Raw genomic sequence first — 24,163 nt, forward strand, 5'->3', positions numbered from 1 at the left:
TTCGGGTTTTTTTTCAAAAAAAATTTTTTTTGGTTTGGTTATTTTTTTTTTATAAAAACCGAATCGAACCGAAAATGATCACCCCTACTGAAAATAACTTAAATAATAACCTTTTTTGTATAAAGTTGGAATTTTAATAAAAAAAATTTTGCTAAAACAAAACAGAAAATCAACACAAATAAAATTTTATATCAAAATTAATTTTTTAAAAATATTTAAAAGGATATAGAATCTCTAGTTACTAAAAAAAAACTAGATGGTAACTGTAGTAGTTGTTTTCATCCAGGGAATTAACGATGCTGGCCTGCTGGTGCTTGCTACCCTGTGCTATCTCTCCCACACGGCAAGAGCTTCAACATTTCCAGTAGAAGCCAGCGTCATCTCAGAATTTAAACACTCTTAAACTCAACAATTGCTTGCTGCCGGCCAATCAGCAACCACGTGATCCTCGTCCTTTCGACACCTTGAACATCAGCAGCCTCATAATAATGCCATGTCTCGTTTGAAAACAGTTTGGCCATTTTACGCCCTCGTCTGTGCACCTAGCAGTTTGAGAAAGGATCTGGATGTTTTGGAATTTGTGGACCTAGACCGATTGAAAACTAGCGTCAAGTCTGTGACTCTGTTCCTTGTGCACTCCCTTCTTTCTAGTTTCTGTTCGAATCTGAAACATGAACATTTCAAAGTCTAATAGGATATTTGACGCCGCCGGTAGAAAAATATATAAAGACTTTGAAATATTATTTTAATCGTAAAAATAGTTGAGTTTACGTGAATATGTATGATGGGTTTTATTCAAAATCAAAATGAATGATTCGGATGAGTTTTGTTTTTTTAACTATAATCTTGTTATTTATTAAAATTAGTGACTGTATTTCTTTTAAATTCGTCGAAGTGTTTATTATTCATCTAATTTTAAATAATCCATCCATTGAAGCTGACAGAAAGTCCACGAAGGTGGGATCCAGCAGGTGGTTGGACCCCTTTCATTGATGGAAGAAGAGAAAAACGTGACCATATTATTGACTAGCGATCACCTTGACCTTGAAACCAGAGACATCTTTACCTTCTTTAAAACAAAACATTGCAGGTCAGAAAAGCAGAACTATCAAGAGCCAAAATGAGACCCGAATCCCGTTTAGTCTCTTCTCTCCTCTTCTTTCTCTCTTACAGTAATATCCTCCACCACTTGCAAGCCCAGCCAAGCACTCAAGGGTTCACCTGCCCAGCCAACCAGAGTTCCTTTCCATGTCAAACCTATGCCTTCTACCGAGCCTCGGCTCCTAACTTCCTTGACCTTGCCTCAATCGGTGACCTTTTCTCGGTTAGCCGCCTTATGATATCAAAACCAAGTAACATCTCCTCTCCAACCTCACCTCTCATCCCCAATCAACCCCTCTTTGTCCCTTTATCATGTTCTTGCAACCCCATCAATGGCACTAGCATTTCCTCTGCAAACATCACATATACCATCGAGGAAGGCAACACTTTCTACATTGTCTCGACTGAATACTTCCAAAACCTTACGACCTACCAGTCTGTTGAGCTTTTCAACCCTACACTTATCCCCGAACTACTCGACATAGGAGTAGAGGTGATCTTTCCAATATTTTGCAAGTGCCCTAATCAAACCCAGTTGCAAAACAAGGTGAATTATCTGGTATCTTATGTGTTTCAGCCTTCTGATAACCTATCTTCAGTTGCTTCAACTTTTGGAGTTGAAACACAATCTATTGTTGATGTTAATGGCAATAACACCCAGCCTTATGATACCATATTCGTTCCAGTCAATCAACTTCCACAACTGGCACAACCTACAGTAGTTGTTCCTTCTGGGGCGCCGCCCCCTGAGAAGACAGAGAGGAAAGGTGTGATTATAGGATTAGCAGTTGGGCTAGGAATTGCTGGGCTTTTATTCGTCTTGGTAATTGGGGTTTGGTTTTATAGAGAGGGTGTGTTGAAGAAGAGAAGAGATGCTGAGAAAGTTGAGGAGAAGCGTAGGATGCAGTTGAATGGGGGAAGGAAAGGGTTGAAGGATATAGAAGTGGGTTTGATGGCAGATGTTTCAGATTGCTTGGATAAGTACAGGGTCTTTAAGATTGATGAACTGAAAGAAGCTACTAATGGGTTCAGTGAAAATTGCTTGATTGAAGGATCTGTGTTTAAAGGGTCCATAAATGGAGAGAGCTATGCCATCAAGAAGATGAAGTGGAATGCCTGTGATGAGCTCAAGATATTGCAGAAGGTAAGTTTTTTTTTTTTGTTCTTTTTTCTTTCACTGATTACGGTATATACTCCAGCCTTTACTGTTTGTTTTGGTTTCCAATGAGATAGTAGGATCAGGGACCCAGTTGCATAAAACTTTGCTGTTTCCATGCTTTTACAGCTCGTAAAATTTAACACATATAACCCAATTAAAGACGACTTGGCATTTTATATTTCACAAGCTTTCAATGCATACCAGTGATCAGAGTTCTAGTAGAGCAGAGGTCTAGCCTTATCGCCGGCATGAAAAACCTCTAGTCTTGACCTGAACTCCCAAGTAGCAACATAGACGATTAAGTTCATGAATCTCATCTGCTTGATTTCTGTGGGCTGGGATATTTTGGGCGATAGGAAATTTTTACATAAATCCAAATGCGGAGGGGCCATAATGAGGAATCCAGAAAAGCACAGGATTAAAAATTGAGACATGACAAGGACACCAGTGTCTGACTTCCATTAAAATTTGCAAGTGTCTAATTTTTATGATGGTTAGGTGAAGTGACCTGTCTATTTAGCAGGTTCAAGGTTTTAAAAAGTATACGCATTTTAACTTGTTTTCCGCAGCTTCATAATGAGATTAGGATGTCATGTCAGATCGGCCCATTTCTTTGAGGGCGTGCTAATGCGGAATGTAGATTCCTCATCAGATGAAAGCAGTAGTCAAATGCCATCTTTTCCCCGTTCTTTCGAACAAAATCAATAAAGGCTGTCGATTTCCCTGTTAAAAGAAGTCACGATGCCATTATCAGAACATGGACTTTCAAGCCATAGCTAGATACTGAAATGTCAACCTTTTGTTTTCTTGATATCCTTGCCTTACTAAATTCTGCCAATAAATGAATGTACCTAACTGCAAAATATTCGAAATCAAATGCTAACATATAGAAATAAGTGGATGATTTTATTATAAAAAAATAATGATAAATATATATATATATATAAGTGAATGATTTCATTGCCATCAAGCTCCTGGAATAGCTTAGCGTACATATTTTTTTAAGCTATTTCTTTTAGCTCCATGGGTTGGACAGTTTGGGTTAAATATGTAGAATAAAATGCTTTAGCCAAAGCAGAACTGTGATATAATTTGTCTAGTACCCACCAAATTATGTTTAAAAGCTTAATGATTTTCATTTTAATCATCAATGAAACTACATTTCTGTATGGCTGTGTGGCAAACTCACTGTTCCCTGTTGAAGGTAAACCATGGCAGCTTGGTGAAGCTAGAGGGCTTTTGCATAGACCCCGAGGACGCAAATTGCTATCTGGTCTATGAGTTCGTAGACAATGGCTCTCTACATTCTTGGTTGCATCGCAACGAGAAAGAAAAACTAAGCTGGAAAACTAGATTGCGCATTGCAATTGATGTTGCAAATGGTCTCCAATACATCCATGAGCACACTAGGCCAAGGGTTGTGCACAAAGACATTAAAAGCAGCAATATCCTCTTGGACTCCAGCATGAGAGCCAAAATTGCCAACTTTGGACTAGCAAAAACAGGCTGCAACGCCATAACAATGCACATTGTTGGCACTCAAGGCTACATTGCGCCTGAATATTTAGCTGATGGTGTGGTGTCAACGAGAATGGATGTTTTCTCTTTTGGTGTGGTTTTGCTTGAGCTAATCTCAGGAAGAGAAGCAATTGATGAAGAAGGCAAGGTTTTGTGGGCAGAAGCTATTGGAATTCTGGAAGGAAATGTTGAAGAGAGGAAGGTAAAGAGATTGACAGCATGGATGGACAAGGTTCTCTTGGAGGAGTCATGCTCAATGGAGAGTGTAATGAATACAATGGCTGTTGCAATTGCTTGCTTGCATAGAGATCCATCAAAGAGGCCTAGCATGGTGGATATTGTCTATGCCTTGTGCAAGAGCGATGATTTGTTTTATGACATCTCAGAAGACGGATTGTCAAACCCTCAGGTAACGGCAAGATAAGTTGTGTTTTTGGGGAGCTGGTGATAAGATTTAGGGAGTAATTAAAGTAAAGGGTTAGATATTTAAGCTTAATAATATGATGTAATATACATATTAAGACTGAAACATACGGTGCCACTTTGCACATAAACAAATTAAAGTGAAAATTGGCCTGAAACTCTCAACTGTCCCCTCAGTTACTGCAGCATGCTTTTACCTTGACGTCTGGTAAGCTTCAAACAGGGCTTCTAACTTTTGCCATCAACAGAGTTGAAAGAGAGAATGTTGATGTATACAAACTAGAGTAAATGGAAAAAAAATCCTTGCATCGTTTTCATAGATAAATCTTACAAAATATAAGAACTGTCTCCATGCTCATCAGGCACAACAAGGCCTGTTTTGCAGAACATTTCTTGCCTTGTTTATGTGTATTTCTTTTTTCACAGAATCATGTCTTTTTTATCCATATCCTGGTTTTTTAATAAAAAAATATTTTTAAGAAATAAATTTTAACTGAAAAGCAAAAAAGTATGTCTGGATAGTTTCTATGTAATTGCATGAAAAATAAAAGAATGTTATTATAATTAAAAAAAAATGGGTTGATTTGATTGCCTAGGATTGAACCCAGTAATTCTAGGTCTTCACCAAATCAAACCTTGATAAGAAAATCATAATATTTATATATATATATAAAAAACCTAAATCTAAAGAAATTTCAATATGCAAGATATAACGAAGGCAGACAGTATTGTTAAAGCAAGTCAATAAAAAGTTTCAAAATAGCAAGTTTATATTTTATGTAATTAAAAGATAAAATATTTAAAAAAATATATAAAATCAAGTTAGAAATCAATTTAAAAAATATAATAAAAAAAATAATTTCAATCTGAATGATACTTTATTATTACTATTATTATTTTCAGATTAGATATATAATTATTAAAAAATAATTCATTAAAATTCCAATAAAATATTATTTAAGAAACATATCAAAACTAAAAAAAGCAAGTGAGTCCGATAATCCGATAAAATATTATTCAGATTAAATATTTTATTAAATTGAATTAAGGAATTTGTGTTTAAGCAACACCAATTATGCTCTTCCTAATTGAAATTAAATTAAATAATAATAAAAATGAAGGATGCGTACATGAATACATGCAGCCATTTGTCCAGATACTCTTTAGATTCATCACTTTAATCATATAAAATAAGAATAAATCTCCTTTTCCGACCGAGAACGAAAGGGTTTGTTGATAAAGTTAAAAGATCGGTAATAAATTATGGATTGAGCTCTCAGATTCAGGAAATCAATTCATCATTATAGAAACTTAATTAGCTTTCAAATTATATTCATGTTCGGACTTTATTAGGGTGCATTTAATTAGTAGTTTATATGATAATATTATAAATCCTTGCATGTAGAGCTTATATCCATTAACAGCATGAAATAGTCATCGTTATAGTTTCATTTGAAAATATCTATGTTGAATATCTGTAACAAAAAAAAAAAAAACAAAAGAAAAGGATTGATCGACTATTTCTATGGAGTACGAAGTGCCCTCTTGTGTAAAAAACTCAAAGAGCTGGAGGAATTTGGCAGCAAACCAGCCCAGTATTTATTAAAGAACAAGAATATTTCACTTACTAGCAAAATTGAAAAAAAGAAAAAGAAAAGGAGAGGAAAAACTCAGATTGATTCTTAAATATTGTTGTTGATAGATTCGTTACATGTATGAATCATACTCATCACCATGACATTTGTAGGTATAACAACTGTATGCACACAAGCTATACGTACAGCTGCTGTTTATACGTTTCCTTTTTCCAGAAGAAGAAGAAAAAAAGAAATAGAGTACTTAATTGGCATGCGAAAGAACAAAATACAGGATTAATAAGTAGACAATGTCCCAGCCGTACTTTCGGTTTATTTAGGGCATGAAACCTACCGCCATGTCCCGGTTGCAGTCTTACTACGTATGGACTAATTAGAGGCTTTGGATTGCTCAGTAACTGAGCTGGGAAAGGCAGGCGGTGGTTGACGATTGGCACGGCCAACAAAGTTCATTTCATTCAACCCGCAGGTGGCACTTCTTCCGGGGATGCAAGGGGAAGCCGCAGATGGCGGCACTGGACCCCGTTGAAGGGACTCGATAAGTGGAAAGCGTTTTTTCAACAATTGCTCTTCATGCAGTGGCCTCATGGCTGCACCACATTGGAGTGTGCTTAAAGTGAACAAAATGGAGAACACAGTGAAAACAATTATGACACGACTATTTCCATTGAAGGCCATTTTTTAAAAATGAACTTAAGGACTCTGTTGCAGATAATGCGTATGATCGAGCAGGGGAATTATGTTCATATATATAGACATGCAACATGGCCATGTCTTACGTACGAGGCAGGAGCTATGCTTGCTCAATCACCTGTTAATTGGTCAATTGACTTGCGCGGAACATGCTTGGATTCTTCCAAATGACTTGGCATGGGTTGAAGTTTGAAATATAACATGGTACGGAGACTGGAATAATATGTTTTCACATCAGATTATGAACGAATAAAACAAGTTATTGACAATTTCCGTAGGCTATGAAAGGAATAAAGAAAAGAGCAAACAGTTAACCACTTTCAATTCTTTGAATTCTATTAGGATTAGACTTTGATTTAGAAAATTGGTAATAGAAAAACCAACTAGCAGAGTTCTTTGAGGGAATGCCGATCGATGACTGAATATTTTCAGAGAGCAAGGAAGCCAGTTCACAAAGAGGCTAGCAAATGATAAGTATCATTTAACTTTCAAACAGGAACGTTCCTGGAGAGTGACTCAATAATCCCACAGGAATTTCAGCTCCTAATTAAAAGAAAAGGGATTATATTCACATGTTTTTCCATATTAGAATCATAACAATGGAAATTATTTCATACAAATTAGGACTTCCTAATTAACACATTTCATCTGCAAATTCTGTGATTTACAAGTTGAGAGAGTTTAGTAGACTATCGAGAAGGTGGTGGCCTCTATTGCAGTAAGCACTCCTAAAAAGACCTTGAATTGAACAAAGAAAAAGCCAGTCCTCCAAGTAGTATTTATCGTGTCCAAAGGAATTAGATGAACGGGTGAGTGAGATTGCTTGTGCTGAGGAGCGAAATGTATTTCTTGAATCAAAGCGTCCAAAGACTGGAAAAATGTGGTCATGTAGTATCCGGTGCATGCTAGCTGTGGGAAACGGTAATTGACTTTGATCTCTCAAACAAGCGTTGCCAATTTGCCTGGAACCAAGGTTGATATTTTCCGTTCAGTTTAATTTTTATTAAAAAAATAATAAAACTGTTTCATTTATGAAAAAATTAAGATTAATTTAAATTGACCTGTTTCAGTTATTTTAAAATAAAAATTAGTTTAAACTAACTAGTTCTAGTTTTGCTTAGGTTTTTTAGATTTTTTTTCTAAATTTTAGTTCAGTTTAATTTTGGTTTATAAAATTAAAATCAAATCATTTAGTTTTTAAAAAATTATAACTGTTTGATTTTTTTAATTATTTTTTAAAATTTTCTTGATTTAATTATTTTTTCAGTTTTTTGGCACGCCCACTATCTTTTAAGCAATTTGGAGGCAACATCCTTGAGCTTGTATCTGGTTCACGTGGGAAAAAAAGAAAGAAAGTTACGTTTGATTCAACGTTAAGAATTGAAAGCAAGTGTAAAAGATTAGTTATAAATTTTATTAAGGGATTGATAGGTAAAAAATTAATTTTGAGAGTTTAATTAAGAAAATTAAAATTTTATATAATTTAATTTAATTTTTATTAAATTAATTAGTTCAAATCAAAGATAAAATCACAAAAAAATTAAAATTTTAAATTTAATTAAAAGCTAAATTAAAAAAATTTACGATCAAGATAAAATGCAAATGGGCTAAACTATACATATAAAATTAAATTAAATTAGGGGTGAATTTAAAAAAAAAAAAAAACTAAGTATCAAGTTGCGTAACTCTAGGACTTGAAAAAACACTAAATCGGCATTTACCCATCCCTGTCCCATGGGGGCGGTCCACGAACACGTTGTCATGAGAACAGAAGAGCTCACGTTTCTTATCTCGAAAATGCTTCGCTTGGTCTAGAGTTGCTGAGGGGGCTGTCTGTCCGTCTGTCTGTCACTTCTCCCGTCCGGCCACATTATCCTGCGGTGGTCTGCCCTCTTGCCCTTTTTTACTCCCGTTTCTGATGGAGAAGGCCATGGCCATTTCAGGTGGCGTTACAGTGATTATTTTGTCAGAGAATTCTAACTGAGATATTAAGCTAATTTATATTAATTTTTAATATATATTTCCTAGTGAAATAGTTTTTAACTTCGCACTTTTATCCATTTATATTATTTTATATCTAATTTTTATCAAATAATAAATATAATAATATTTAAATTTATAATTGTTTAATTATTAAAATTATATTATTATATCAAAGAATTAATCCAACTCAAAAATTTAAATTATTAGATAAGATTTTAAAATATAATTTATATTATTTTTTAATATGTTTTTTATGAAATATATTAAAAAATTATTTTTAATATTAATATATTAAAATAATTAAAAAAGTAATAATTTTTTTAAGAAAATATATTTAAATCTTTACCGAACAGCTATATGCGGCATCCACGTTGCCGAGCACTACCTTACCTTATAATATTAGCATCTCAGTATCCCACTTGCAACGATACTGGTATCATTACAGGGGAAGCGTGGTGTTGACTATTTTTTTTCTTCGATGCCATGAATATATTTATATCTGGTGGGATTAAAAATAAGTTATTCTTGTACACATGAGATGGCATGACAGTGTGCTGCGATGAGTTTATAAAATAAATATATTTAATAATATTATAATTATAAAAGATAAGTAATAAAAATTAAAGGTATAATAAAGTCAATATTTAATAATAAAAACAAATTATGTTGATAATAAAAAAATTTAAAAATTTAATAAAATAATCTGTAGTAACTCACGATATTTTGTGGAAAAAATTACGGCACTTTTGACATATAATTTAACTTTTTTTTAATAAAAAATAAAAAAAATTACAAGGTTAAATTCTTTATCAACTTAATATTAAAAAAATCAACAAGTATAATTTTGGAAGGAAAAAAATCGTGACAAAAAATATTGTAGCAATTGACAATATTTTATGAGAAAAACTACAATGTTTTTTCCAATACAATCAACACATATAATTTAAGAAAGAATCATAAATTATTTAGAGAAATATTGTACCAATCTACAATATTTTGTAAGGAAAACAACAATATAATTTAGTATTATTATAATTATAATTTTTAACTAACTCAATATTAAAAAACAATCGATAAAGATAATTTAAGAAAAAAATCATAGAAAATATGTTGTAAAATACTGCAGCACTTCACATTGTTTTAAAAAAAAATACAAAGCTAAATAAATTCTTAGTCAGCTTAATATTAAAAAAATAAAATTAACAAAGATAATTTTTTTAAAACTAAAATAAAATAGAACAAAAAAATAGAAATAAAAAAATCATGCTAGAAATATTGTAGCAATTCACAATGTTTTGTGATGAAAGCTACAATGCTTCCTCACTTAATTTAGTTTTATTTATAATAACTTATAATTGTAATTTTCAACTTATTCAATATTAAAAAATAGATTTGACAAAAAAAAACTATATAAAGAGACACTATAGAAATCCACAGTGTTTTGTGAGAAAAGCTATAATACTTTTTTTGCATGATTAAGCTTTATTATAAAGTTAAATTCTAACCAGCTCAATATTAAAAAATATCATTGATAAAGATAATTTTGAAAAATAATATTAAAAAAAATATAAAAAAATAAATGAAAAAAAATAATACGAGAAAAAAACTATATCAATTCATAGTGTTCTGTGAATAAAGTTACAGTGTTTTCCACACATGATTTAGCTTTACCTGTATTTACTTGTAATTGTAATTCTTAAACAACTTAATATTTAAAAAATATAATTAATAAATATAATTTTAAAAAGGTAAAAAAAAATTATAGCAATTCACAGTAATTTACGAGAAAAGCTACAATACTCCCCTCACATGTTATAATTGTAATTTTTATCCAGTTTAATATTAAAAAATAAAATTGAAAGGGACAGTTTAATATTAAAAAATAAAATTAAAAGGAATAAATTTGAAGAAAATTATTAAAAAAACATAAAAAAACTATGTGGAGAAACATTATAGTAATTAACAATATTTTTTTAAATCATAAAACTAAATTCTCAATCAGTTCAATATAAAAAAATAAAATTGATAAATATAATTTTAAAAAATAAAATAAAAAAACCATGTGAAAAAACACCGTAACAATCCATAGTATTTTAAAGAAAAAAATTATAAAGCAAATTTTTTAACCAGTTTAATATTAAAAAAGTAAAATTGACAAAAATAATTTTAAAAAAAATACAAAAAAAATACACTGTAAATTATTATTATAATTTATAATATATTGGGCGTGAATGAATAATAAATTCTCTAACTTATTACTTAATATTAATGGTTAAGTATAACCCTATTTTTTTAAATACTGAACAGCTTCCTCAAACAAAGCACTAATAAGATATTTTTTAATCTATAATAATTAGAATGGATTTGAGCTGTTTCTTGTGTATTAAAACTGCTGTTCAGAATTTCTACAAACCATCTAGGATTATAAAAATTAATCCACGATAAATTATTTTCTCATAGCCTTTCCATGGAACATGGTAGCAAAAGGTTCACCAACCATGTTATCCAATGCCTCATAGATGTTTATAATTTGAAGGTGGAAATCATAGCAGCTTGAATCCGTTGTTAAACTTGGCATGGCTCTACTTGTTAGGTCCACCAACTACCTTACCGACCAGTCTTTCTCCTTGGCCAAGGCTCTTGTTTGGCATTCTGTTTTAAAAAGGGATAGAGTAAAATTTATTTATTTTTTACTTAAAACTAATTTTTGACATGTATTTGAATTGTTTTGATATATTGATAAAAAAATAATTTTTTAAAAATAAAATAAAAATAATTTTAATATATTTTTAAATAAAAACTATTTTAAAAAATAATCGATACACCATCCCAAACATCTCAAATTTTTTTAATAAAATAAAATTATAAAATTAATTTAATTTGACCTAATTAACCGCAACTTCATCAATGGTTAAAATTTATTAACTTATTTTATTTTTCTCAAAATATTTTCTGAATTTTTTTTATTTACCTGAATAAAACGGATTAAAGTGGACTCGGAGGCCGTGTTTAATTCCTATGATCCCAAGCATTAATCCTCGCATACACACACGTGGATTTCCTATTAAAATTTGCCTAGAAATATCTGCTTTTTAAGAATTGAACGAAGCGGGCCAATGGCAATGACAAGATCCAACAGGTCCCGAACGAGGATAAAACACAGATGGCCACTCGCACCAAGTGGTCCACAAGATACCTTTGTCCTCCTGCAAGTCAGCAACACGGGCACTCCAGGACTGGAAAGGGTACTTCTCTTTTCTCCTCTGTCTCTCCAGTTCCCCTTCCCTTTTCCATCTCAACAGAAAAACATCACACGTTCTACTGCTACATCACATCTCACCGCTCTCTTCCTTTTCTTTCTCTCTCAGTACTTTCCTCAAACACTGGATATAACAATATAAAAACATCGAAAAAGAGAGATGCTTCTCAGCCATTTGCAGAGCTCCCACCCATGGATCTTACCGCCTCGAATCCCCAGACTGAATCAAACTCCTTCTTCACCTAAGAGGTCGTTACTTCTCCATCTTCAGTATCTGTACGCGCACGTTCTTTTGAGTTGATGTATGTAGCATTTTAAACTTATTTTCTGGAGTCAAGTACAACATTGACAATAACAAGAAGTGGACTTCATTAATTGAGATAGTTAAGACAGTGTGTGGACCTTTCATGGTGAATGTTGCTCTCACAAAGATTTTTCCAGGAAAATATGTTGAAGAATTATTTTCCTACATAGTCGAGAATTGTTCGGCTTTGTTTGATTTCTTGGATGCAAGATACTCTGTAAGACAGGAGTTTCTTCAAGAATATTTTATAGTATCAGCCCGATAGAGGTCTATTTTGTTCTCTGCTGCTCTTGGTTCCTGTCCGAGCATTTAAGATGGCTGCACTCAATATGTTTTTTTTTTCCAACAGAAAAGATGGAAAAGTGTGCTAAATTCATGTCATGTTCGTACTTTGTTTTATAGGATGATGTCAACAACTTCACACTGACAGTGTATTTTTACAGGAAATCGTTTCCCTGCCGATTTTGGTGGATAAAATCTCCTGCTCCTGGAGCATGTAAGTTTGGATTATGCAACCCTGGAGGTGAGTTTGAAGCCGTAACCCTTTACCACTCGTTTAGTGCTCAAGTATGATGCCAAGGTCAGAACTGTAGCTAGATTGGGGTTCTGTCTACTTAAATGTAGTATCAAGTTCATCTATTTGTTTGACAAGGATGTAAATTTTTACTTAGAGCCCATAACTTCTGAGGCAATAAGTTTGCAACGATTTCAGCACCTCAAATCAAAGAAAATGCTGTATCAATCTGTTTTGACATTAACTTATATGTCAATTGTTAGCATAATCCTTCCTATTTTGGTGCTTTGCTGATGCTACATAATCATTTTTAAATGAACAGTGATAACATTTTATCTTAAAAAATACATTTTCAGGGAATTGTAAAGCCATTAATCAAAGCACATGGTATAAGATCGATAGTGTGGTGTATACAGATATTCCAGATAATTCACATCCCGAGTTCCTGAGTTCGAAGCCAAATAGTAGCTCTGAGGTAAGCATTAAGTGAAAGAACCTGAATATGGAACAAGTTAAAAGCTGGATACACTGTAATAGAGTAATGGGACCTTCCTTTTCCATTCGTGATGTTTCCACAACGAGGAAATAAAAGAATGGTTTGGTTGCATTGATTCTTACTGTACTTAATGTGTACAATTTTACATATTTGGTTCATGGCGTTTTCTTTTGGTGTACATCCGGTACTGAAAGAAAAGTGGTCTATATTGATATACGATATTTCTGCTTATCTCGTTGTAGTCAATTTTACAACTAAATGTGTTTGTTGTAATTTGTCATATTTATGTTGATGTGATCTACTGTCTGTGCAGGATTCCCAAGCTAAACCTACAATTGGATTAATTGCAATGTGTTGCTTATTGACACACTTAAATTCTGCAAATACATTAATAAAGATTGTCCAAGACTTGCTTCCCTCCTTGGCTGGGACTTTCGGAACTACAAATTCCCCATTTGCTTGTGTATCTAATTCCTTGAACAAACCAACACCTCTGCAGTTGGATGTGTCCTTACCCTCATTTCAAGATATTAAGTGGAGCTTATCACGCCTACTTTATTTGTTCAACATGCAACTTGAAAGAAATGTTGCTACGTAAGTGAAATAATAAATTTCCTTGTTCTGGTCCATGTGCCTGTTTTTCTCTCTCTATCAGCTAGATCACAGTAAGTTTTGTGCGTTATTGATTTGAAATCTTGATAGTTCCTTTTGAAATGAAATCCCTTATGTTTTGAGGGATTAGAAGATAAGATGTCATCAAGACATTATGATACAAAGTTGATGTAGCTGCAGTTAAGGGAAAACAAACCATGGATTTGTTCTCCTGTAAAACAAAATAAGTAGAGTTCTAATGGCATAAATCCCAAGCATGTTTGTACAATCAAATGGTCTACTGATCACCAATTATGCCAGGAAGGTTTTCTATAGTTCTATCTGTCAATTATTCACTCTTAAATCAAACTGTGTTATTCTGCATTAGGAGTTTTGTGGTAAACTTGGCTGCTTGGGAAGCATTGCAATCTTTTTGAGTGTATAATGGGTTACTAGATTTCTGAGATGGATATTTAAATTAATATTTAGCAAACTTTTGTAAATATGTGCACAACTTGATCTTTAGGGTTAGAATTTTGGTACCAAAGTACTTAATTGAAACCTTAACTTGAAAATTATACAGTCTGCGTAATGTTCTGGTATCTGTTAAATCTCTAAGGGTTAACATTTGGGCAACAGAGTATTTCAATGAAACCTTCACTGGAAAAGGACATGGTCTGCTTAAGGTATTTGTTAAATCTCTTCCATAGTTTAAATTCCCACAAAAAATAAGGCGCCTAAAAAATTTAGTATCAATGATTGGGTTATATTGGCAAGTTATGTTTTTCAGCATGTGAAAAGTTATGAGGGTCCTATGTTTTGTTCGTTGTTTTTCAGTGATCATTGTTGTTGTAAACGTGTTGTAGGTCCTTTGTGGTGCTACTCGTGGCTTGCTTCTCATTTGTTGTCATTGGAGGTTTCCTGTTTTTCAAGTTCAGGTAACCTACCAACAACTGCTCCCTTTGGAGAATACAATGACAAAGGATAGTTTTGTTACTTTCTGATGGAAAATGGAACTGTTTAGCTTTATGCATGCCTGCACCATGCCTTGATATTTTTGTCTCCAAAACCTCTTGGTTTGGAACTTTTGCAAGATTGCAATGCACTTATTTTGCCATAATCCTTTGGCTTATGCAGATTGGAGGGACTATGTGGAAAATTAAAATGTATTGCATGGATAAAGCTATGCCCATATTTTTATTTGAGGATCTTTGTGCATTTCATACATTAAGATGTAGAGTTTAAACCAACAAACTTTTAATTTACATGTCATCTATATGCCTATCTTGCAGGCTATCATTTTTGTAACTAAAGTTTCATTTTCCCCAGGCTTATTTTAGTCACAGCCATTGCCTCCAGTCTTCATGTTGTCACCTTTTTTGACGGATATGATGAGATTTTTAAACATTTGGTTGACATTGGACTTTCAGTGCCTTATGTTTGTTCCTTCTATGTGCTCTATTTTCAAGTTGATCAATGGAGAAAAATGTGCAAACATTGCATAAAGAAGTTCCATCTAATGATGCCTCCATCCTGTATTTTGTCTCTTAACTATTTGAAACAGACATTGGAGAGGATCTCTTCAGGTTTGATCTAGTTATAGCTCATCTCTGTTAACCAGATGTAAAGTTTCCATTCTATAAGCTGAAAATCTTCTATGCGAGCTTTTTTAGTAAAATCATTTTCCCTTTATCAATGCCAACCATTCTTTCTTCATCAAGGAACTCGCTCTAGCTGTGATTGGTTGCTTACTTGGTTCTTCTCTTAATCAACTCTGGCTGCATCTAGTGCTCTCACTTGTTTGCTAATCTGGGATTGTGCTATGTTTAACAATACAGGGGTAGCCAATCTCTGGAGGACTGCTTCTGGGAAGCTTGGGCATGTTTGTGTTCATCTTCTACTCATTTAAGGGTGCGTTAAAGAGGTGAATGCTTACAGGAGTGATTATTAAGGGTGTAGGGATTAAAAGCTATTTTAATGTGTTTTTTGGGGGAATGTTTAATATATAAGAAAATGCATGATTTTGTTTTGGGTGGGATTTTATTTTATTTTTGTTGGGGGGTTGTTTACCTCTTCCAAATGCCACCATACATGATTAATAGTGGCCTTTGTAATTTTGCACGGATTTACCTCCAAGCCAACTTGGCTTTTGGAATTTCTAAAGCTCATTCATTAGAAAGATTTTCCAACATTTTCAGAATTTTTTACTTGCATTTCTCTATTCTAAAGAACTTGATTATATATGGAACTGCAGCAAAGAACACGAGTTGAACGCGTTATTGGCTTTGTTCTTGCTATATGGGGTATTTTGTTCTACTCTCGGCTACTGAGCACAATGACAGAACAGTTCAGGGTAAGCTATTGGAACAGGAACTACTTACTGATGCTGAATTGTATTTAAGTTGCATTCTTAAGACTGTTACTTGGACAGCATAACATGCAAAGACTCAGGGAAGGGGCACAAATGCAAGTTCTTGAGACTGATCATATCATCATTTGCGGAGTAAACAGTCACCTTACTTTCATACTAAAGCAGCTAAACAAGTACCATGAGTTTGCTGTCCGCTTAGGTACTGCTACAGCTAGGTAATTAATTCTCATCTGCTAGGACTGTTCTGTTGCAGTATCGTGTGCTGTACGCACCTTTGATTATGTTTTGTATGTCTTTACAGGAGGCAGAAAATTCTACTTATGTCTGACCTCCCAAGGAAGCAGATGGACAAGCTAGCCGACAATATCGCCAAAGATCTTAGCCACATTGATGTCCTCACCAAAAGGTATGGTATAATTAAATCCTCTTTGCTAATTGCTGCAGGGCTTCTGCAAAATCCCTCAACCTTGTTCTTTTCTTTCCCTGTGGCTTTGCCAAGAGTTCCTTCTTTCGTCATCAACATCCTTTGGTTGTAACAGTTGTTTATTTTGGCGATAATTTAATTTCGATGCAAATATTTCATTACGTATGAATTTCTCTCTTTATAAAGCACACCAAGCATCTAGGACTTTTCTTTCAACAACTTTCTTCTCTCTTTATAAGGCACACCAAGCATCTAGGACTTTTCTTTCAACAACTTTCTTCTCGTTAAAGAATTACCCATCAATAAAATTATTTTATAAATTCAAACAACCAGAACATATACATTACATTTGAATTTTGACAACCTATCTGTGAGTGTTCTGTTTTCACATGTTCAGCTTCTTATTCGTACAGTTGCAACCTTAGCTTAACAAAATCATTTGAAAGAGCTGCAGCTGACAAGGCACGTTCCATAATTATACTGCCAACAAAAGGAGATGGGTAAGAAATTCAAAGCAACATTTGTAGGACTATCTGCTCATATTAATTGACATGTTAGCAATATGTCACACAAAACTGCTTCCATTTCATTTTGTGGAAATCATCTTGTAGTACTCGGACAAGCACCAGAGTTGCTTTGTTAATGATAGAGATATTCTTACCATGGTAAATGTCATTTTTAAGCTTATCTGTTAACCTGTAAATATTGTGGATAATATATTTGGATCTGGGTCCAAATTGTATCAATGAGCCATGTTTCCTTGATGCTTTATCGTGATGACTGATAAGGTTTGTACCTTAATTACATTGACTGAAGGAGTGCTGTCCTTCAGTGTCTTTTGTCCACTATGGTGGTCATTGGCCCTTACCATCAGTAGTAGATGAACTCAAGATTTGTAGGAAATATATTAGACCCTTCCAAGATACTTCCCTGGATTTTGTTCAATATGCAACAACGAAACTTACATAGAGTATGGTCATTAGCAACAAAGAAACTACAAAGATACCACATTAAATTGACTGCATTTAATACCTTTTTGTTAATTTTTTCATCACTATTTGTACTTTTGCATGTCATTATCATTACTGTTGTAATTTAATCCATTGATCAACTGCTTCCAGATCAAGTACATGACATAACTTGAAGTGTTCCCTGCTGTCTCCTTTTGTGCCTTTTGATCTCAATTTTGGCCTTTGGCAGCTTGCTAGCGATACCAATGATTTTAATTTGCATGCACCTGAAATAATCAACATGATGACTTTCTTGAGGTGTTGGCCAATAGGACTTTGCTTGACCAAGAAATACTGTAGCTCTTATAGGGTTTACAGGAATATGGGGAAGGATAAAAGGATGTTGGATCTAATGGCCTCTGATTTTGTTAGAATGATGGAACTGACCATTACAAGTCTCACTTTTTGTGCATCTGAATCTTGCTTCTTTTCTTAGTGAACAGATCATCTATGTTTTGGCAATGTACAGTTCTAAGAATTTGTTTGCGAAAGCAAGACTAGGAAAAAGCTAGAATTATATTGGTTTTTGATCTTCTATTGATTAGGTATGAAATCGATACCAATGCATTTCTATCTGTGCTGGTCCTTCAACCTATTGAAAGGATGGATTCTGTTCCCACCATTGTTGAGGTATGTTAGGTTTTTCCTGATCACTTAATGAAGTTTATTGTGCAAAATTTAACTGAATATGGGGTTCATTTTGATATACAGGTTTCAAACTCCAAAACATGCGAGCTTCTAAAATCAATTTCAGGAGTGAAAGTGGAGCCCGTGGAAAATGTTGCATCCAAATTATTTGTTCAATGTTCTCGACAGAAGGGGCTTATAAAGATCTACAGACACTTGCTTAATTATCAAAGTACGGTGCGAATTTCCCTTACATAAATATGGCTACCAGTATTGTCTGTGAGAGAGAGACAGTTTAGGTTTCCTTTTGGGTTAATATGCTATTTCCTACTGAAAGAAAGCAGCACGACCTAAATACTACTTGAACCTTACCAACTCTACTATCTGAAGCAAAAAAGAAAATTCCTGCCTAAACACAAATGGCTTTGGTTTAAATTAGAATGGTTCTGTGCAAGTTGGGTTAATTCTTGGGCTATTAAAACATATCCCCATACAATACCCCTAGAAGTTAATCAGTTTAAATAGCAGAACTTTTTCCTTTTTCTATTGTATGAAATATCTTTTCCATTGCCCAATTTTGTATTTGTACAGAAAGAGCTAATCAGTATCATGTTTACTCGTTGCAGAAAATGTATTTAATCTTTTCAGTTTTCCTGCTCTAGCTGGAATTAAATATAGGCAACTAAGACGTGGATTTCAAGAGGTAATGTCATCTGATGAACATGGTTCCAGCTAGAAGATAACTGACATGCAGTCCACTAAGTTTGATATTGTCTTCTTCAGGTAGTGGTTTGTGGTCTCTACCGGGATGGGAAAATATTCTTCCACCCAAATGATGATGAGGTTGTGCAGCAAGCTGACAAAGTATGTGGATGTTATGGATTTCTGAACTAGCATACATGATCTGTGCATTTAGGATCCTAACCTTAAGATGCAATCCAGTGAAACTTCTAATATCTATATGAAAGCAAAGAGTGGAACCTGAAATGCCAACCTATTTAGCCACATTAAACTGCTTTATCTTTTCAGTCTGACCCTGATTAAAAAATACTGAGGTTGTACTCAGAAAACTTAAGAATGATTATTGGATATTGTTGCAAATTGACAATCATATATCAGCCTCATGGTTTATTAATTTCTAGGTGTGCATTGTTGTTTTTATTGTTTCGCTGTCTTATCACATGCTGCCTATGGTAGCTGATTTTAATATTTTTAAATCCGATAAATCCAATTATCTACCTGGGAAAATATAAAGATAACAGATTAATTTCAAGGAACAACATGCTGCAGCAGTTAGTTTGCTGCCAGGATAAATCCAATGGTTCCAAATTTGACTAAGAACGGGCATGCATATGAGCCCTTGGCCTTGCATGTCAATGGGTTGATTGATTTGATTGTTGCTGCAAAATAGTGTTGCTTCTATCTCTAATTGATGATTGCATGTTTGAGACTCGGAGTCAAATGCCTGCAGTTCAATGGATTTTACTGTATTTGGATCAGTTAATGATGATAACTATAAACTAAATTAACATTTATTATTAAGTGGAAGTCGATGATGCTGTATAGTTCAATGGATTAGTTAAGTTACTATCTTCCCAGAAAAGATATTTTGAGCTTTAGGTTCTAGAATTACTATAAATTAGAGCAATTTCCAGTGTATGAAGGGGCACTATCTGTGATTTCCAACCATCACTGGCTGCATATAATTGTATGGTTGCCTAGTTTACCTCTTTCTTCATGTTTTACTTTGTGAATATCAATGGTTTTATGTTATGCAGTATATATCCTATATGCCATGCCATTGTGTTGTCTTATGTTATCTCATTGTCCACTTCATTATATAAATTTTAGATGGCTACTACTTCACATGGAAAGATATGTTTGTTCACAGTATGTTGTTTCAAATATGTTGGCTTCACTCATGTTATTGGGTTGATTACGGTTCCCCCTTGATCTTATTTATTTGTTCTCTAATTTGTTCGCTTTTGCTACATAGATCTTGTTCATTGGTCCAGTTCACGGTAATAGGAGCCTGCAAATTGCATATTCTAGTGTCTTCAAAGAAGGAGCTTCCTTTTTTCAAAATCTGGAAGTTCCGGAAGATAACAGTGACAATTTAAATTCTGCTATAGAATTGCGAAAAACACGACTTGAAAATATAGTAAAACGCTCCAACAGATCAGGGTCAAAGGTATCTTCTCCTAGAGATGATTGCTCAATCAGTAGTTTACTTTTGGATTATATTTGTTGCTTTGTATGATTGTTTTGCTTGTCTATGTAGGCATCAGACTGGAGTCTAGGACCAAAAGAACGAATTCTTCTTCTTGGATGGCGCCCAGATGTTGTAGAAATGATAGACGAGTATGATAATTATCTTGGACCTGGGAGTGTGTTGGTATGCTGCTATATAATTTAGAGCTTTTAACTTGTTTATTTAAATAGCTTTTCTCAATATTTTTCTTGCAGTTCATCTTCATACCTCTTAATTTAAATAATAATTGCTCCTCAAATTCAGTTTTGCTTACCAGAAATTTAAAATTAAATTACACACAAGCATTATAATGAGAACATGTATGATGTAGACGTGCAACTTATCAGAAATGGTTTAGGAACAGGCTATAAAAAATTATTGCTAACCTTAAGGCAATCAATGATCCAGGATACATATCCCATGGATTAATTGATTAGTAAATTGATACATTTATTCTGGAGAATAGAGGAATACCATGTTGAAGGTGGCATTGGATATACACAGTAAAGAGATGATTTAGTCAGCTGTAGTCTGTATTGGAGAATTTAAATGTTTCAGAATTGTTGTTTGCAGAATGCTTCTGTAGAAATGTACCATTATCATATATATCCTTTGTTTAGCTTCTAACTTCGTGAAAGTGTATATGGACATTTTGTTTGTTTCATTGTATCCGGATTCTCACCAAGAGGGTTTCTTTGTTGCACTTTTCCAGTTTTCAGCCCGGAAAGGATTTTACCAATAGCTTTTTGTCAATTTGCATTTCTTACTGAATAAGAATGAATTGCCTGTTTGTTTCCAGTCCCATTGATAACTTCTCATGTCAAAGCATAACTTTCTGTGCTTTGTTTCTCCTCCTCTTCATCTTCTTCTTGTCGAGTCTCCTCTTGCATTTAGTATCTGTTTAGCTATTGGACAATTTAAGTCTGGCATCCCCCGTGATTTGACTCATAATTTTTGGAACTTGATAGAACAGAACTTAATGTTTACACATGACGTGCTCTCAGCTTCTAGATCAAATGTGTTGATCTATAGTTTAGTTTCACCTCCTCTACAAATATATGCAGGAGATATTATCAGATGTGCCGTTAGATGAGAGGAAGAGGACCAGCAGCGTTGCTAATCAAAGAAAACTAAAAAACATCCAGGTTTCCCATAGGGTACTGTCTAATTCATCCAAGCCAAGAACAGCCATTTTACACCATTTTCTTTATTTTGTTTTTCTTGGAAACCTTCTTTTCTTTGAGTCTAATGCTTTATGATCTTTCAAATATTGCAGATTGGAAACCCCATGAATTTTGATGCATTACAGGAAACCATATTGGATATTCAGAATTCTTTCAATAAAGATGAAGATATTTCCTTTTCAATCGTGGTAATATCTGATAGAGAATGGCTTCTAGGAGGTAAAAATACGTGCCTTGGAGATAACAACATGCAAAGCTTTATTGGGTTGATGTGGCATCGCACTAATTCTTATCCATCTTCAGATCCATCCAGGGCAGACAAGCAATCTGCTTTCTCTCTTCTTCTTGCTGAAAATATCTGCAACAAACTTGGAGTCAAGGTGAACATGATTCCTTTTAATTTCAGTTGATCATATGGATCCATGTTTTTTATTTCTGAAGATTAGTTTTGAGAGTTTTTAATCCAAAAAGGTTTAGCCATAATGAATTGATCTATCTTTTTGAGAAATGATAATCAACTCATCAATATAACAAACTGTTCTGCAGGTTCAAAATCTAGTTGCAGAGATTGTCGACTCAAAATTAGGCAAACAAGTAACACATCCTATAACAGCCTCGTTCAGCTTTATGTCAAGAACACTGTTGTTTTGTGTGGGTATTTATTAAGCTCATGCTATCTCTTCAGATTTCAAGAATCAAGCCGTCCTTGACTTATATAGCAGCAGAGGAAGTAATGAGCCTTGTGACAGCTCAAGGTCTCGAATCATTGTACTCTACTTGCTGTTACACTCTTCCATTATTACCATGTTCGAGTAACTTTTTGTTTACATAACAGTTGCAGAGAACAGTGAATTGAATGAGGTGTGGAAAGACATCTTGAATGCAGAGGGTGATGAAATATATGTGAAGGTAAACCATCTTCCTTGTATTGTATTTTGGTGTCAAGCCTCCTCAGGTGAGTTGGCATATTTCTCATCAAAGGGTGACTCGGTCGTGGAAGGAGATTCGGGGCTGCTCTTTTCTATTTCCTTGAGTTGCGGATGATGGACTAAACATTCTAGAATTAGTATGGAGTTTATTCAGTACCAACCCATTTAACACATTTTAGCTGCGTTATTCTGTGTTTCTTTGGCAGGACATCAACCTCTACATGAAGGAGGGGGAGAATCCTTCGTTCGCAGAGCTCTCTGAAAGGGCATTATTGCGTCGAGAGGTTGCTATAGGCTATGTGAAAGATTCTAGAAAGGTATAGACGATTAAGAAAGTATATTAGCATTTGGTTTAGTTTTTAACCATTTTGGTCTAGACATCTCATCAAACCTTAATTTTGCAGGTTATCAATCCAAATGTAAAATCAGAACCCCTTTCCCTGTCTTTGACTGACGCATTAATCGTTATCTCCGAGCTTGAAGGAGAGCAGCCCATTGTTTTGTAAACGCGAACTTTCAGTCATCATCTGCCTTCGCTCCCGCTTACTGCATTATTATTATTTTTTCCATTGTTGCAGGGCATCTTTGTTTCTGTCTAATGTGGATGCTGCCTAACAAGCAGAAACAGTGTCAAAATCATCCCAAATAAAAGAAAAATGACGACAGAGAAGATTAATGGTAGTTTAACTAAAGAAATGGCTACCCAGAGCTGAGTCATACAGTATACAATGTGTAAATATGCGGGAAAATCCCTTGTCCCGTATTTTTGCCCCAAGGAGGTTGACACAGGTTGGTAATTTTCATTGGTTTGTAACCAGAATTTAGATACCACCTTTAGTTATTAGAACCGGATTGGAGGAGTTGGTTTAACTAGTAAATCGGACCTTGAACCGGTTTGGTTCAAAGGTTTAGTAATTGATTCGGTAAGAACTGGATTGATTTGGCTTGAACTGAATGAATCAGGAATTGGATTGAACTTGGTTGATCCGTTTCAAAGCCAGCTCGTCACCTGTCTTTGGATAAAAAAAAATTCAGAAAAATAGCTCTTTTTAGGGACCCTCGTAGATCCAAACTCTCGTTAAGTCATGATACACCCTGGCTCCAAGCTTTGTTGCTTTTCCTATGTAACTTTGGATGAGTAGTTCAATCTATCTTGAAATAATTGAACAAGTTTTAAATGTTTTTAGCTGCTTCAACTATATATTTGAATGGTATTCAATTATTTAATATGTAATTTAATTTAAAAGAGATGTGAGATCTGCGAGTACTAAGCGGAACAGCACCACAATGCACTGTTTGTGAGTGTGGCTGGGTTGTGTTTTTAAAAAACTTTAAATTAATATTTTTAGTTATTTTTATCATTTAATATGGTAATGTTAAACATAAAAAAAATATATATAAAATAAATATTTTAATATATTTTTAATACTTTAAAAATATCTTCCCCACATCCTCCAAGAACACTGAAGTGTATTCATTGATTAAAAAATATTAACTATGTACTAGAAGAGCTCCTTCCTGAACTGTAAGTGATTTTTTATTATTTTTTAATTTAATTTTTATTTTATGTATTTTATCTTCTCTTAACCCAAATCAATACTCAATTGAATTTTTTTCATGAAAGGTTGAATTAAAAAATAGATAACTAAAGTGGAAAAAAAGGGTTAAATAGGTGGTGTTTTTGAAATTTATTTTAATCCCTTATTTTTTTTTAGGTGATTATTTTTAAAA

The 24,163-nt window shown here is 33.8% G+C and overlaps 2 protein-coding genes and 1 long non-coding RNA gene across 4 annotated transcripts; all 3 read left to right on the forward strand.

The window, feature by feature from the left end:
- The first annotated feature begins 1,034 nt into the window (after positions 1-1,034).
- Positions 1,035-4,359, forward strand: LOC105127754 (lysM domain receptor-like kinase 4). Its single transcript, XM_011029163.1, has 2 exons — positions 1,035-2,245; positions 3,465-4,359. The coding sequence occupies exons 1-2, from the start codon at positions 1,121-1,123 to the stop codon at positions 4,200-4,202; spliced, it is 1,863 nt and encodes a 620-aa protein (XP_011027465.1). The 5' UTR covers positions 1,035-1,120; the 3' UTR covers positions 4,203-4,359.
- A 7,315-nt stretch (positions 4,360-11,674) lies between these two features.
- On the forward strand, positions 11,675-23,628 carry LOC105127768 (putative ion channel POLLUX-like 2). 2 transcript variants are annotated; one of them, XM_011029191.1, is made up of 25 exons: positions 11,890-11,980; positions 12,173-12,252; positions 12,479-12,558; positions 12,906-13,024; positions 13,359-13,639; positions 14,503-14,574; positions 15,475-15,547; positions 15,891-15,989; positions 16,068-16,222; positions 16,309-16,413; positions 16,845-16,931; positions 17,987-18,071; positions 18,153-18,300; positions 18,695-18,771; positions 18,852-18,932; positions 20,065-20,259; positions 20,350-20,463; positions 21,384-21,476; positions 21,596-21,722; positions 21,807-21,883; positions 22,050-22,097; positions 22,189-22,258; positions 22,339-22,412; positions 22,639-22,749; positions 22,837-23,628. In XM_011029191.1, the coding sequence occupies exons 2-25, from the start codon at positions 12,239-12,241 to the stop codon at positions 22,936-22,938; spliced, it is 2,487 nt and encodes an 828-aa protein (XP_011027493.1). In that variant the 5' UTR covers positions 11,890-11,980; positions 12,173-12,238; the 3' UTR covers positions 22,939-23,628. The 2 variants fall into 2 exon arrangements, with proteins under 2 accessions (XP_011027485.1, XP_011027493.1); XM_011029183.1 differs by lacking the exon at positions 12,173-12,252 and having other exon boundaries at positions 11,675-11,980.
- Positions 16,420-16,746, forward strand: LOC105127762 (uncharacterized). The gene is made up of 2 exons (XR_842694.1): positions 16,420-16,616; positions 16,671-16,746. It is a non-coding gene; the product is annotated as an uncharacterized LOC105127762 (long non-coding RNA).
- Positions 23,629-24,163: the final 535 nt, after the last annotated feature.

This window comes from Populus euphratica, unplaced genomic scaffold, assembly GCF_000495115.2.
Source record: "Populus euphratica unplaced genomic scaffold, PopEup_1.0 scaffold1.1, whole genome shotgun sequence".
NCBI lineage: Eukaryota > Viridiplantae > Streptophyta > Magnoliopsida > Malpighiales > Salicaceae > Populus > Populus euphratica.

Excerpts from the sequence above, each read along its gene's own strand:
- LOC105127754 (XM_011029163.1), top strand. The coding sequence starts at position 1,121 with ATGAGACCCGAATCCCGTTTAGTCTCTTCTCTCCTCTTCTTTCTCTCT. Across the intron at positions 2,246-3,464 it reads AGCTCAAGATATTGCAGAAG|GTAAACCATGGCAGCTTGGT; the intron begins GTAAGTTTTTTT and ends TCCCTGTTGAAG.
- LOC105127768 (XM_011029183.1), top strand. The coding sequence starts at position 11,892 with ATGCTTCTCAGCCATTTGCAGAGCTCCCACCCATGGATCTTACCGCCT. Across the intron at positions 11,981-12,478 it reads ACTCCTTCTTCACCTAAGAG|GAAATCGTTTCCCTGCCGAT; the intron begins GTCGTTACTTCT and ends GTATTTTTACAG. Across the intron at positions 15,548-15,890 it reads CATCTTCTACTCATTTAAGG|CAAAGAACACGAGTTGAACG; the intron begins GTGCGTTAAAGA and ends ATGGAACTGCAG.